We start from the raw sequence: 14,075 nt of genomic DNA on the forward strand, positions 1-14,075 counted from the left end.
TGGACAAAAAAGACAGACATACTGAAACTGTCCCTTCTAGCTATGGATGTAAACATACAGTCTGGAGCAATGGCTGCCATACTGCAACTATAAAGAAAAGCTGAATGACTTGTTCTGACCAATGTCAACAACAGGTCACTTGCACTGTGATATGAAAAAAAAAAGTCTCTGTTTAAACCAGAGGACCCCAACCCCTAGGCTATGGGCTGGTAGTGGTCCAGCAGGTGAATAAGCATAACTACCTGAGTTCTGCCTCCTGTCAGATCTGCAGCAGTGTTAGATTCTCACAGGAATGTGAACCCTATGGTGAACTTCAGGGATCTAGGTTGTAACTCCTTATGAGAATCTAACTAATGACTGATGATCTGAGGTGGAACAGTTTCATCCTGACCCCATCCATGGAAAAACGGTCTTCCACAAAACTGGTCCCTGATGCCAAAAAGGTTCGTACTGCTGGTTTAAACCATTCTTATTTGTGTTTTTTCTTACTTGAGGCTAAAAATATCACTGACAGACAAAACACTCATGCTAAAAAGATAAGCAATGGTTTCTGACTTATCACAAATGTTCATTCAGAAATGATCATTATGAGGAATATGGAAATAATTATAAACATTTAAAGAAACAGATAAATTAGCTACATATAGTAAATCATGGAAAAAACCTTTAATACTGAGAGCCACCAACACCATTAAATACACACTAGGAGAAAGGGACAAAGAAAGGAACAAAATGAAGGGGTGGGGTACATGGCAGAGGGTTACTCTGTTTATCAAAACCCCATTTTCTTCCTGGGCACACAATTAAACTACATTTCCCAACTTTTTTTTTTTTTTTGCAGTTGGTTGAAGCCACAAGATTAAGTCTTGGCTCATGGAATATGGTCAGAAGTGATGATGCCAATTCTGGGTCTGGCCCCTAAAAACTCCCATCTAATCTTTGCTCTTTCCCCATCTGCTAGCCAAATGAAGATTTTAAGCAAAATTACAGAAGGGAAAGAGCCTAGGTCCCTGAATTACTACATGGAGCAGAACTCCTCCTCGAACCTACTTATGACTGTAATAAAAGCAATGTAGTATTGAGTTTAGCTCCTGGGGTCAGAGGGTTGTTTTTTACAGCAGCTAGCATCATTTAGTCTAACAGAGGTGGGAATAGATGAACCAGAAAAAGAAAGAAGAAAAAATGATGGGCATATGGTATGAATGGTGAGTGCTATCTGATCTTTCCACAGGTTCCTCTGCCCTCGCCTACCTACTAAATAAATTACGCTGTTCCTTTTCTAACACAGATTGGAAACATTTTCTTTTCTTCTTTTTTTTTTTTTTTTGAGACAGGGTCTCAGTTGGTCACCCAGTCTGGAGTATAGTGGAGCAATCCCAGCTCACTGCAACCTCCACCTCCTTGGTTCAAGCAAGTCCCCTACCTCAGCCTCCCGAGTAGCTGGGACTACAGGTATACACAACCATGTCCAGTTAATTTTTGTATTTTTTGGAAGAGTCGGGATTTCACCATGTTGGCCAGACTGGTCTCAAACTCCTGACCTCAAGTGATCCGCCCACCTCAGCCTCCCAAAATGCTGGGATTACAGCCATATGCCACCGCACCCAGCCCAAAATTTTCAATAGCTAGGATAAATCATTTCTTTTCTAATTTTATTCTTTTGCTCCTTCCTAAATCTACTGTTTTGGGAGGCTTGATTGTCTTGACTAATTCTTTGGAACATTAGGATTTTTGAACATCAGATTGTGTTCCTGAGCAACTGATTAGGAAGAAAGTCTTTGCTAAAATTTAACATCAATTTAAATGCATCTTAAAATATATTAAAAATAATTCCTTGTTAAACAACGTTGACATTCTGGGATATACTCCAAATTAAGTTTTCTATATAACCAATAAATAACAGTTCAATCTGTATGCCTGTTCAAACAGTAGTGCAAAGTTAAAAACCAAGTACTTGGCCAGCTTGCCTTGTCCTAACATCTATGACATAGCTATTACTATCAAGTACGAAGACACATAAACCAATTGATAAATTATATATTACATGTTTATTAAGAACACAACTTTTATGTAAAATTTACATTTAATGAAAAAAATCAAAAATATTTACAAAATCTTGGAAGACAGATGTGCACTGTTTTAATTACAATCCAAAGTAGTAAATAACAATCCTTAAAAACTCACATTTGTTAGAGTTGTGTTTACAAATTCTTGGTTAAAGAGGCACCTACAAAGTTTATCACTATATATAAGCAAGAACCAGCTTGCAAGGTACATTTCCCACTGAAAATCTACCTGTCTCTTTGTACACCATTAGTGGATTTTTAAATGAAAAACAAAATCAAAACTCATATGGCTTCAAAATTGTAACCTGTAGCCAATACTTGGTATGAAGACTGTGGCACATTAAGAAAGTGCTGAAGTTTAACCATTTCACTAATTTGTACACTTTTAGGTAATACTTGATTAAAAACAAACATGGTGAGAACAGTGTCTAAATTCCAATAATAAAATATTAACTGCTCAATAAATGCAGTTTGATTGCAAAGCAGATTACAGTTAGAATTCTAGTAAGGGACTGCAATTGGCATTTAAAAGAGCACAATGTAAGAGTTAGAAATTCTAATTTTGCTCACTATTTAGTAAAGATTAGCATTTTAGCAAATTATCTTATGTGTTACTTTAGTCAAATCTAAATTTAGAATTGGGCTAACACTAAATATATAAAAAAGCACATACTGTCTTATATATTGCTAGAGAGTAGATTTTCTGCTGTATTTAGTATAGCAAGATGTTACATAAATGTCTAGTAATAGAGGTTTTATTTTCTGTGAAGCTTAACTGAACAATTAGTGATTTTATATAAATTATGTATAACACAATTTATCACTTATACTAGGAAAATAAAGGACATTCATATTTATATTATAAATGAAATTCCCATTTGTAAATTATAAAACCTTGTCCAAAATATTTTATTTCTTTAATTAATCAAGATTTGCTATTAAAGTTAGGTTTCTTACTATTTAGTATTGGTAGTTTATTTTTAGAAATGTTTAACCAAATATATCACTTCAAATAATTTCCCTATTTTTACCAAGAAGAAATTAAATAGGAATTAAAATGTACAAATTCGTAATTTTTCTGATTGTTGAAATAAAAACAAATGGCAGTGCTTCTCCTTCTGTTTCAAAATTAATCTATAAAATGTAGTCCTTACAAAATACCATAAAACTCATGTTCACAAAACAATCAGTAAATGTGTACATTTTCAATGACAAAGTGTCAAGGAAAATGTTAAACTGAGAATTAAAATACCAGTCACTAATTTAGCACTATAGTTTTTAGAATTTGTCTGTTTCAAAATTTACACACTTTTGATGAGGTTAATATAAAGTATCTGAAGGTAATTTTTTCTCCTGTAAACACATGCCACTGGGTTTATTTTCTCTTTCTAGTGGCTACAGTGTATCACCAAAGAAGTGAGCCAGGATTCTTAAGTAACCCTTTATGACTCTGAATTCCCTTCCCAATTGCAGGCCAAAAGTATTTACAAAAATTGCAAATATTTTGTAAAAGTGATTGACCACTGTAAGATTCTGAACAGAAGCTCCAGACTAAGAAAAAAAAGTGAGGCACATTAATGAACACAAACTGTATAGGCACATCTCTGGCTTATGTTATTGTTTTAAAAGGCACACATTATGCAATTCCATATAAAAATAAATTAAATCTACAGCATTAATTCATCGAAAAAAATCACAACTTCCATAAAGTTAACTGCAGAAGTAAATTTCTCTGCTGTCATTTGCAAGCTTATTTTAAAACACATTGCACTTGAGAATTTTTTTTAAATCACATAAAACATCACTTGTACTTTATTAACATGTTTATGAGAATCAAATTATAGATTTTTTGCATACAACTTGAACTCTGGTCTGATTACCTTATGGCACAACTCAATTTGATTGAGTGTTCTGAGTTAACATTACCCAAAACGAGAATTCATGTTCTATTTGTATCCACTGAATATCAAACTTACAAAATTTCAAAGTTATCTCTAACTCTAAAAATTTATGGAAAGCTAAATTACTTTGTGCTTGCTCTCCTGAAATTTTAGGCCTGATATTACACTATAACCCCTTTTTTCAATATAGACACTGGAAATAATTTAAAAGTTAAGCCTACAAAAACTTCATTTTTTTTCTGAGAATCTGAATAAATGTGCTTCCTGAATATTGCAATTGATCATTTACAACACAGAGAATCATTTCAGTACTATTTCTTTAAATGACTCACTTTAAAAGTGCGATTTAACGTTTGTAGTCAGCTCTCAAATATGTCTAAGTTTGAAAGACATCATACAAGTTAAAATAGTGTTTGGAAAGAACAGATAATGCAGAATGGCAGGTTTGTACTCCCTGGAGCCAAACCACTTTCCCAGGTCCATCAACAATCCGCCAGGTATCGTCCTGAAAAACACCAAGCAGACCTTCGCAATTAACAATTTCAAATGCACTCTAAGGACATTCTCCATTGTGGTTACCAATACAAAACTCTAGTTCCCATCTGCTATTTACAAGATGTTAGAATCAGATCACAGGTGTTCGGCTATATTGACCCTAAGTACTCTCTCTCCCAGGAGTGTCTCTACCTGGCACCTTGTACCAAGGGTTAAAGAAAAAATTTCCATGCCTTTAGATTATAAATTGCTTGACAGTTTTTCAGTAACTGTTAGAATATAAATGTTTCCCATGTACATGAAAAAGTTTAAAATCTTCTAACTTACCAGTGGCAAACCGCTTCTTTATTAAGGAAAGCCTATAGCCAGTGCCTACAAGTTCGAAATCTACTCCTGAAAGGGTACTTCCCTCACTGAGGAATTGCACTGCAAGTGTCGTGGGTTTACTAGGGCCTTCTGAAAGATCAAATTTTGCTCGGAGGGAACCAGAACCTACAAAGAAAAGAATAAAGAATTTACACAGGATAAAATACATTTCACACAAAACAGAATCAAATGAGCATGTAAGCTAAACTACATCAGTCCTGTGCTACACTCATGAGATAAGCACAGTGAACAAACCATTATCCTGTTTCCAAATCAGGTTTTTTTCAGTGCATATGAATTTTAATTAAGTAAATAACCCATGCTTTTCATTGAGTCAATACTAATCTTCAGAGACGTTTACTAATGGACGCCTATGCTATATGCACGTTGAGGTGAGTCAAAAGAGAAGAAGGAAGTAATTGAGGACAGCCCAGAGGAAAACGCTAGGAGGGATATAAGTGGCATAAAGTAAAAAAAAAATGTTGAGTACCAGATCATGGGAGTGGAAGAAGTAAAGATGGAAAGGTAACTGGTTGGGAAGAGTTGTATAACATTGCTATTTTCTATTCACTTTTCTTTTTAAAATTTTACTGGTCTAACATAAAGCCAAGTAGGTATTTCTGAGGTGTTTTGTTTCTGGTATCCCCACTTATTCAGTATACCTGTCTAATGGAATGGCAGGAACAGTAAACCAAAAATTATAATGAATATAATAAATGCTGTAAAGGAGTTCTGAGAAGCTACAGACACAAAGAACCTATCTAAGCTGAAAATTACAAATGGTGGTGGGGATGACAGTGTGTATTTTAGGCAGAAATTACCAAAGGTAGAGAGACAGAGCATGATGTATTTAAGAAAACTGCATCTGTATCACATTAGCTGGAGAACAGGATACAAGTAGAGGGGAGTGGCAGATGAGATTAGAGTGGCAGAACAGGCCAGGCCCTGGTAAGAAATTTATGATGTAACCATGCAGAATCACCAAAGATAAGGAAGACAAGGACATTTCAGATTAGTGTCTTAAAAGGGAAGGGAAGCACAAGATGCAAGGTTGGGAGACCAACTGCAAGTCAAAACAGTTTAGAACTCTAGATGTCTGGAAAGGGGGATCTGAACTAGGGCTAAGAAAAAGGAAAGATACTAAGAAAGTTATTTGAAAGCTATTTAGGAGTTGGAATCAAGAAGTGAGAAGGGAGGAGTCTAGGAGGGTTCCCAGTTTTCTGGGTAGAGCAAATGGACAGAAATGCTAGGTACTAGCAGTAAGATCCTGTGATCCCCTGCACAGAAGTTTAACACTACACAGATAAATGTAAAACAAGATGTCACAACACTGATCCAACTTGTATTATTGTGCTTGGTCACTGTAGATCAGTAGTGGAGAGGAACTGCTGCCTTATTCTTAATTACTGTCCAGGCCCTGAAAGCTTTTTCAATTCTTGATAAGCAATTTGGTTGTGCAAAAGTTCCACATAGGCCAAGAGCAACAACCTTAACAATCACCTTAGAACTATTCCTTGTCCCTCTTCTGAGTACAGAGTCAGTAACAGAAAACAGATTTCTATTTTACAGTATTGAGTCTGGCTCTGTCGCCCAGGCTGGAGCGCAGGGGCACAATCTCAGCTCACTGCAACCTCTGCCGCCCAGGTTTCAGTGATTCTCCTGCCTCAGCCTCCTGAGTAGCTGGGACCACTGGTGTACACTACCATGCCCAGCTAAGTTTTGTATTTTTAGTTCAGATGGAGTTTCACCATATTGGCCAGGCTGGTCTCGCACTCCTGACCTCGTGATCCACCTACCTCAGCCTCCCAAAGTGCTGGGATCACAGACATGAGCCATTGTGTCAGGCCTATTTTACAGCATTCTTATTTGGAAATTTATTTCTTTTTTTTGAGACAGGGTCTCCCTCTAAGGACCAGGCTGGAATATGGTGGTGCAATCTTGACTCACTGCAAGCTCTGCCTCCCAGGTTCAAGCCATTCTCATACCTCAGCCTTTTGAGTAATTGGGACTTTAGGCAAACACCACCACACTCGACTAATTTTTGTATTTTTAGTTAGAGACAGGGTTTCGCCATGTTGTCTAGGCTGGTCTCGAACTCCTGGCTGCAAATGATCCACCTGTGTCAGCCTCCCAAAGAGCTGTTATTACAGGCATGAGCCACCATGCCTGGTCTTGGATATTTCTTTTTAACGGCTTGACTAACCACATCAGAAGCCATATTTATAAGATTTCTCCATTTCCTCACACAAATACCTGATACCTGAATAGCAGAGAGACACTTAAAATCTGGTTAGAAAACTTGTGTCTTATTTTTGAGAGAACAAATTTGTTTGTAATTATTTACAATAGTATAGTTTCATTAAATTAGGGAAAATGATATCCTTTTGTCCTTCTAACTGGTTATAAGCCCTTAATGCAAATAGGATTTCTGGTTTACTTCAAATTAAACTAGGAATTTCAGCTTGGCTCACAGAACGCTATATATTAATAGCTAGAGTTAAAGTCTAATGTAGTTGGCCAGCAGAAAATGGGCAAACTGTAAGTACTAAGCAGCAAAAAAGAAACTTCAGATTTGCTTGGTTATCTCACCCAATGTATGGCTCTCCAGTAAAAGTCTATCTAACTGGAGACTAGGCACTGGGCGCGGTGGCTCACGCCTGTTATCCCAGCACTTTGGGAGGCCGAGGTGGGCAGATCACCTGAGGTCGGGAGTTTAAGACCAGCCTGGCCAACATGGTGAAACCCTGTCTCTACTAAAAATACAAAAATTAGCTGCGTGTGGTGGTAGGCCTGTAATCCCAGCTACTTGGGAGGCTGAGGCAAGAGAATTGCTTAAACCAGGAAGGCAGAAGTTGCAGTGAGCCAAGATCCTGCCACTGTACTCCAGCCTGGGCAACAGAGCAAGACTCCGTCTAAAAAAAAATAACCTGAAACAATAAGAAAAGTTATTGGAGACTAAAATTAGGCATTCAAAAAGGACAGAATTCTCTTTTAAGAGAAAATAAGACTATTTAATGTTAAAGACTTAGATATCCTGATAATTATATCCTTATTATAAGTTGAGTTATAGAACTGATCAGCTAGCAGAGCCTTTTCCTCAGCATTATGAACACAAACAGATGCAGACGTAGTGGGAGAAGGCATAACTTGCTTTTCCTTAAAAAAATCATTGGAAAATTGAAGGCTGTTGATAGTTAGCTTTAATAAGGGGAAATGGCCAGGAGAAAGGTTCTTTTAGAGAAATGGAGAAGGCAAGGGGGCTTTTTTTTTTTTTTTGAGACAACAGTCTCATTCTATCACCCATGCTGGCAGTGGCACAATCTCAGCTCACTGCCATCTCTACCTCCTTGGGTTCAAGTGATTCTTATGCTTAAGTCCCTTAATTAGCAGGAATTACAGGTGTGAATCATCACGCCCAGTTAATTTTTGCATTTTTAGTAGAGATGGGGTTTCACCATGTTGGCCAGGCTGGTCTTGAACTCCTGACTTCGAGTGATCCACCCACCTCGGCCTCCCAAAGTGCTGTTATTACAAGCATGAGCCATTGCACTGGTACGGCAAGTAAGCTTTTTTAAAGCCTGGAATCTTATAGATGATTTCTGGGAGGTCAGGAGAATCCCAGTAACAGAATGTTTAACTAAACTGTGTTAAATCAGTTTCAATTAGTTATCAGGTTACCTATGTGGGACAGATAGTTCTATTTCTTTAAATTTATTATTTTCTCTTAATGTTCGTATGTAAATATAAGAATTATTTACATAATATTTATAAAGTTATGGCAAAAGAAATTCTTTTTCTTACAGAGAACACATACTCAATCTAGAGGAACAAATGTGTTCTGAATCTCAGCTGTTCTATTCCTATTAAAGGGATTAACTTCCACCTAGTGGTCAGTTCTAGAACTGAAGGCAAGAAATTCCAGGAGGAAATTACATAAACATGCCTTTAAAAAAATCCATTTTGGGTGACATAATTTTATAAACAAAAAAAAAAGCACACACTTACCTCCATTTTCTGATTTTTCTGAAATACTGGATAATTTCCAAAAGGCTTTCATTTGTTCTGCATTCCTGCAATAAAAACCGGTATCTTCAGGTTTTGTGCTAGTATAGTACCTGATACATGGACAGGACCTCAATAATAAGTGTATTTTAAATATTTTCACAACAAATATAGTGCTAAGTTTAAGTAGTATTAATTGTTAAAAATGCATTTATGATATAGTATAAATATAGTGCTAAGTAGTATTAACTGGTGAAAATGTGTTTATGATATAGTGTAAATAAATATAATGCTGTATCTTTTTCAATTAATGGAAGTTTACCAATTTATGTAATTCTTCTCATTCCTATTGGCCAGAGAAAGTAAACTGGAATGCGTATAGGGATCAGTACCTTCATTAGTCAAGGAAGACACGTTATTAAACGAAGTAACTATAAAGAGTGGTTAGAGTCTATCCTAATACTAACAGAGGGGACAAGAGAAGTGGTTAAGAGATAGGAGTAACTATTAAACACTAATTAGACAGGTGTTCCTGTTCCTATAGATATGCAAGATGCTATATTTAATTCATAAAAAAATTACCTGTATTTTTTAAATGGAAAAAAAAAGAAGTTGAGAGAGGTCAAGCACTTTGCCTAATGGTAAGGTTAGCATGGAATCATTCAAATCTCAGTGGTGCAAAACTAGTTTTGTTGATTCTGGATTAAGGTTACGATGGTTTGACTAGTAAAATAAACTGCATCTTTTAAAGCATGGTTTCTAGGGGAAAAGGCACTAAAACTTTTTAAACTTCTAAGAAGACTTACAGAACCTGGGTTCTAGAAGTTTGGGATTACAACAAAAATTTAGTGGGAATTCAGAAATACATGTTTAACTTACCATATTGCAGGGGGAAGGGACTGCATGTTTGTTACTCCTCCATCTACTGGTACTACCACCTGTATGTTAGAAAGCACACTAGGTGCCACCATAGCTTCTGGATTGTATTTATAATCTACTCTAACATCTGTGGTGTTAGCACTACATTTCCAGTATGTTGCAAGATTCAGCGGAGTGGACTGAATACCATTTGATGACACCTTTAAAGAGAAAAAAACAATTGTTTTTGGCCTGAAAAGTTAACAAGTCATGTTAATGCCATGGACACTTGTCATACTAGTCCACAGAATCGAAAATAGCTAATGAGGGAACTATCTGTTGGCAGAGTAAAGCAGACCCATCTCAAAGGATTAAGGGTCACTCTCAATGTGTGGACCTACTACAACCTACATCAAAATTGCTGAGGTACCTGTTTATAATTTATAATGCACATTCCCTTAGCTCCAACTGCAGAAAATCTGATTCAACAGCTTGGGGACTGGGCCCAGAAATCAGCATTTTATCAAGAAATTCTTATTTATGCATGTAAAGTATGAGAATTTTTAAACATTCAACACAGAATTCAAAGATTCTTCATGAATTAAAAGAACTCAGATTTAGAACACTGAGAAAAAAGGTCACTATACAGTACCTCAACCCTGGAATTAGAATACTTCCTACCTCAAATGTTTAACTTTAATCACATGACTCACAGTAAACAGTATAATTCCTTCAAATTCTTAAGCTCCTTGTCCAACAACTCCTTTTTAAGGAGATCTACTCTGACTGCTGTTTAAATTTACACTGAAAATTGTATTTTCAATCTTCCTTACCTTAGTCTATACTTTTTCTTTTTTCCGTATCATAACTAACACAGAATTTTATTTTCTAACATAGAATGCTATTATTATTATTTTGAGGCAGGGTCCCAATCTGTTGCCCAGGCTGGAATGCAGTGGCATGCTCAAGGCTCACTGTAGCCTCAATCTCCTGGGCTCAAGCAATCCTCCGGCTTCAGCCTCCCTACTGACTGGGACTACAGGCATGTGCCACCACAACTGGATAATTTTATATTTTTTGTAGAGATGGAGTTTCTTTATATTGCTCAGACTGCTCTTGAACTCCTGAGCTCAAGCAATCCTCTTGCCTCAGCCTCTCAAAGTGCTGGGATTATAGGCAAGAGCTACCATGTCTAGCCCATAGAATATCACTTATCTTTACTGTCTCCCTGTCCTACTCCCAGCAATTACATACACTGAATAATACCTAACTGTTGAATAAATAAACACCTGTAAGAAACTTTAAATCAATTTCAGTGGCAGCACTTTTTTATTCTTTAAGTATTTATTTTCTAGAAACATAGCCATTTTAATAAAATTACCCTATTAAAAACTCAAACAATAGAGAAATATAAAGTAGGAAATTTATCCCTTGCAATTTTTGCTCCCACAGTTAGCATCCTGCCAGACTCTTTAGGCATATGCAAACATAGATCCATGTCATTTTTTTCAATGGCTATAGTAACTCATTTAATTTCTTCCTCTGCTGATGTGTATGTACTTAGGTGGTTCCTAAACAATGCTATAGCAAATATCCTTTGTGTCGTATCTTCACACAATTGTGTATTTCTGAAGATTTCTTGAAGTGGAATTGTTGAATTAAAGGTTACATCTTTCAACAATCTAACAGAATTGCCTTCTAAGAGGTTTTACTTGCACACTATTCACATGTGATCATACCCTTCTTGATACTGGATAAAGCAATCTTTTATTTTTATAAATCTGATGGGCTAAAACTGGTATCTCATTGTTGTCTCAGTATTTACTGCTCTCATTACTATTGACATGGAGCATCTTTCCACAGGTTATCTGTCTATTGAGTTATTCGCCTGTTACTTGGAAATTTATAAGGGCTCTTTAGGGTAAGCCCTTTGTCCATCTTATGTGTCATAAATACTTTTCCCTCAGATCTAATATTCATTGTGTTAAGGGTATAACCAAATATTTTATACACACACACACATTTATTTGTCAAACATCTCATTCTCTTCTTACATGGCTTCTGGGTTTCATATCATACTTAGGTCGTCTGTACTTCAAGATTAAAATATGTAATAAATATTTATTACATACACACACACACACACACACACACACACACAGATACATATATGGTTGTCCCCAGTATAGTTGGGGGGTTGGTTCCAGGACCCCTGTATATATACAAATCTGTGCATACTCAAGTCCTGAAGTTAGTCCTGTGGAACCCACGAGTAGAAAAAGTTGGCCCTCTGTTTATACCTGGGTTTGGCATCCCACAATTACTGTATTTTCGATCAGCGTTTGGTTGAAAAGAATCCTCGTATAAGTGCACCTGTTTAGATCCTTGTTTAAGTGTCAACTGTATCTTCACCCATTACTTTATTTTAGTACATTTATGGTTTCTTTTATTATTATTAAATGTTTGATACACGTGGATTTTATTTTGGCTAAAAGTGTAAGTTAGGGATTCAGCTTAATTTGTTTCCCAAGTGTCTAGCTTGCTATCCTCAATATCATTTATTGAAAAATTCATCATGTGCACATTGCCTTGAAATGCTACTATGTCGTAAACCATTTTCCATTTATTCTTAGATCTATTTCTGGATACTCTTATTTCATTCATCTGGCCATCTACTGCTGCATTAGTTCCAAAAGATTTTAAATACTGTTGCCTTATAATAAGCTTTCCCATTAAAGCTAAAATATTACTCCACTTTACTGTTTAAAACATTTCTTGCCAGGAGCAGTGGCTTGTGCCTGTAGTCCCAGTTACTCAGGAGGCTAAGGCTGGAAGACTGCTTGAGCCCAGGAGTTTGAGACTGCAGTGAGATATGATCATGCTACTCTATCCTGAGCAAGAGAATGAGACCCCGTCTCTTGAAATTAAAAATTCTTGACTTATTCTCTTAAGCTTTATTCTTCCAGAGAACTTGAAATGACTGTCAAGCCTCCAAATACAAACACATAACTCTACAGGGCTTCTGATCAGGATTATATTAAATGTATAAGTTAATTGAGAATTAGTTAAATTTTTACAACATAAATCTTCCAATATTCAAGTCACTAGAGATTGTGTTATGTTTCTTCCTAATTGTTTTACTGTGAATATTTTCCTCTACTAGTTTTTCTAATTGATTTTGAAAGTTATTAATTTTTATATTAATTTCTGCCAACCACCTTATTAAATGCCCTTATGTCAAATAGTTCTTCAGCTGGTTTTCTTGACTCTTCCAGGAATATATCACCTGTAAGCAGTAATAATTTTGGTTCTACTTTCTGAGTATTTATTACTGCTTATTTTATTCTCTTACCTAACTGTACTGGCTAACATATCCAGAAAATTCATATATTAACAGGATCTATTAATGGGCATTAAGATACACTAATGGGTATCTTTGCCATTCCTAACTTTGATTACTTTAGGAGTTTCATTGTTAAGACTGACACTGGTGGTCTTTTAAGGTTAAGGACAAGTTTACACATATTTACTCAGTATTTTAATCATGAATAAATGGTGAATTTTACCAAACTGGTCAAAATCTCCACTGCCTTACAGATTTTCTAATTTCAAAACATCCCTGACTTTCTGGAAAAAAAAAACTCACTTGGCTATGACATACGTATTCATTTAATTATATGCTAGATTCCAATTGTTAATATATTAATTTAGAATGTTTACAAGGACATGACACTCACCTGATACTTTAATACATCTATATTATAATAAGAAGCAGCTGGATTTTGCTCTGACAGCTTCTTGAGGTAGACAGTAACAGCTTGCATGTTCATCCAAAAATCTTTTGTGTTGCAATCACATTGTGATGGATCACTACACGTATGACAAATATATTTGTTATTTTATTTCACTTATTTTTATCTTTTGCCTCTGTGTAGTAATTTGGTGACCTGGGAAAAAAACTAGTAGAAATAAACCAAGAGGTAGGATGAAGGAAAATTAGATCAGGGGATGAAGAAGGAAACATAGTAGAAGCTTGCTTGAAAGATGAGAAGATGGAGAGATAGAAAAGAATCTTAAAATAACAATTAGCGCCACCAAAAACAAAAGAAAAAAGATAGCAGACAGGTGATTAATAAAAATAAATAATTTTAGTACTGTTTTCAAATTGAATATTATTATTTCAAAGAAGAAGGGGAAAAATTTTTTTTTTGAGACAGGGTCTAGCTCTGTCACCCAGGCTGGAGTGCAGTGACACAATCTCGGCTCACTGCAACCTCTGCCTCCCAGGCTCAAGTGGTTCTCCCACCTCAGCCTACCAAGTAGCTGGGACTACAGGAATGCACCATCACGCCCAGCTAATTTTTGTACTTGTTTTTTTTGGTAGAGA

The 14,075-nt window shown here is 36.0% G+C and overlaps 1 protein-coding gene across 6 annotated transcripts in view; it reads right to left on the reverse strand.

The window, feature by feature from the left end:
• Positions 1–2,029: 2,029 nt before the first annotated feature.
• FCHO2 (FCH and mu domain containing endocytic adaptor 2) overlaps positions 2,030–14,075 on the reverse strand; it is a 133,931-nt gene continuing 121,885 nt past the window's right edge. For 5 of the 6 annotated variants that reach the window (XM_078365357.1, XM_054252198.2, XM_054252196.2 and 2 more), the window contains 5 exons: positions 13,426–13,558; positions 9,710–9,909; positions 8,834–8,898; positions 4,790–4,954; positions 2,030–4,472 (listed from right to left, as the gene is read on the reverse strand). In XM_078365357.1, coding sequence (XP_078221483.1) covers positions 4,450–4,472; positions 4,790–4,954; positions 8,834–8,898; positions 9,710–9,909; positions 13,426–13,558 — 586 coding nt within the window. In that variant the 3' untranslated portion in view covers positions 2,030–4,449. The other variant, XM_078365358.1, reaches the window with a different exon arrangement.

The sequence above is a fragment of the Callithrix jacchus genome, chromosome 2 (assembly GCF_049354715.1).
Source record: "Callithrix jacchus isolate 240 chromosome 2, calJac240_pri, whole genome shotgun sequence".
NCBI lineage: Eukaryota > Metazoa > Chordata > Mammalia > Primates > Cebidae > Callithrix > Callithrix jacchus.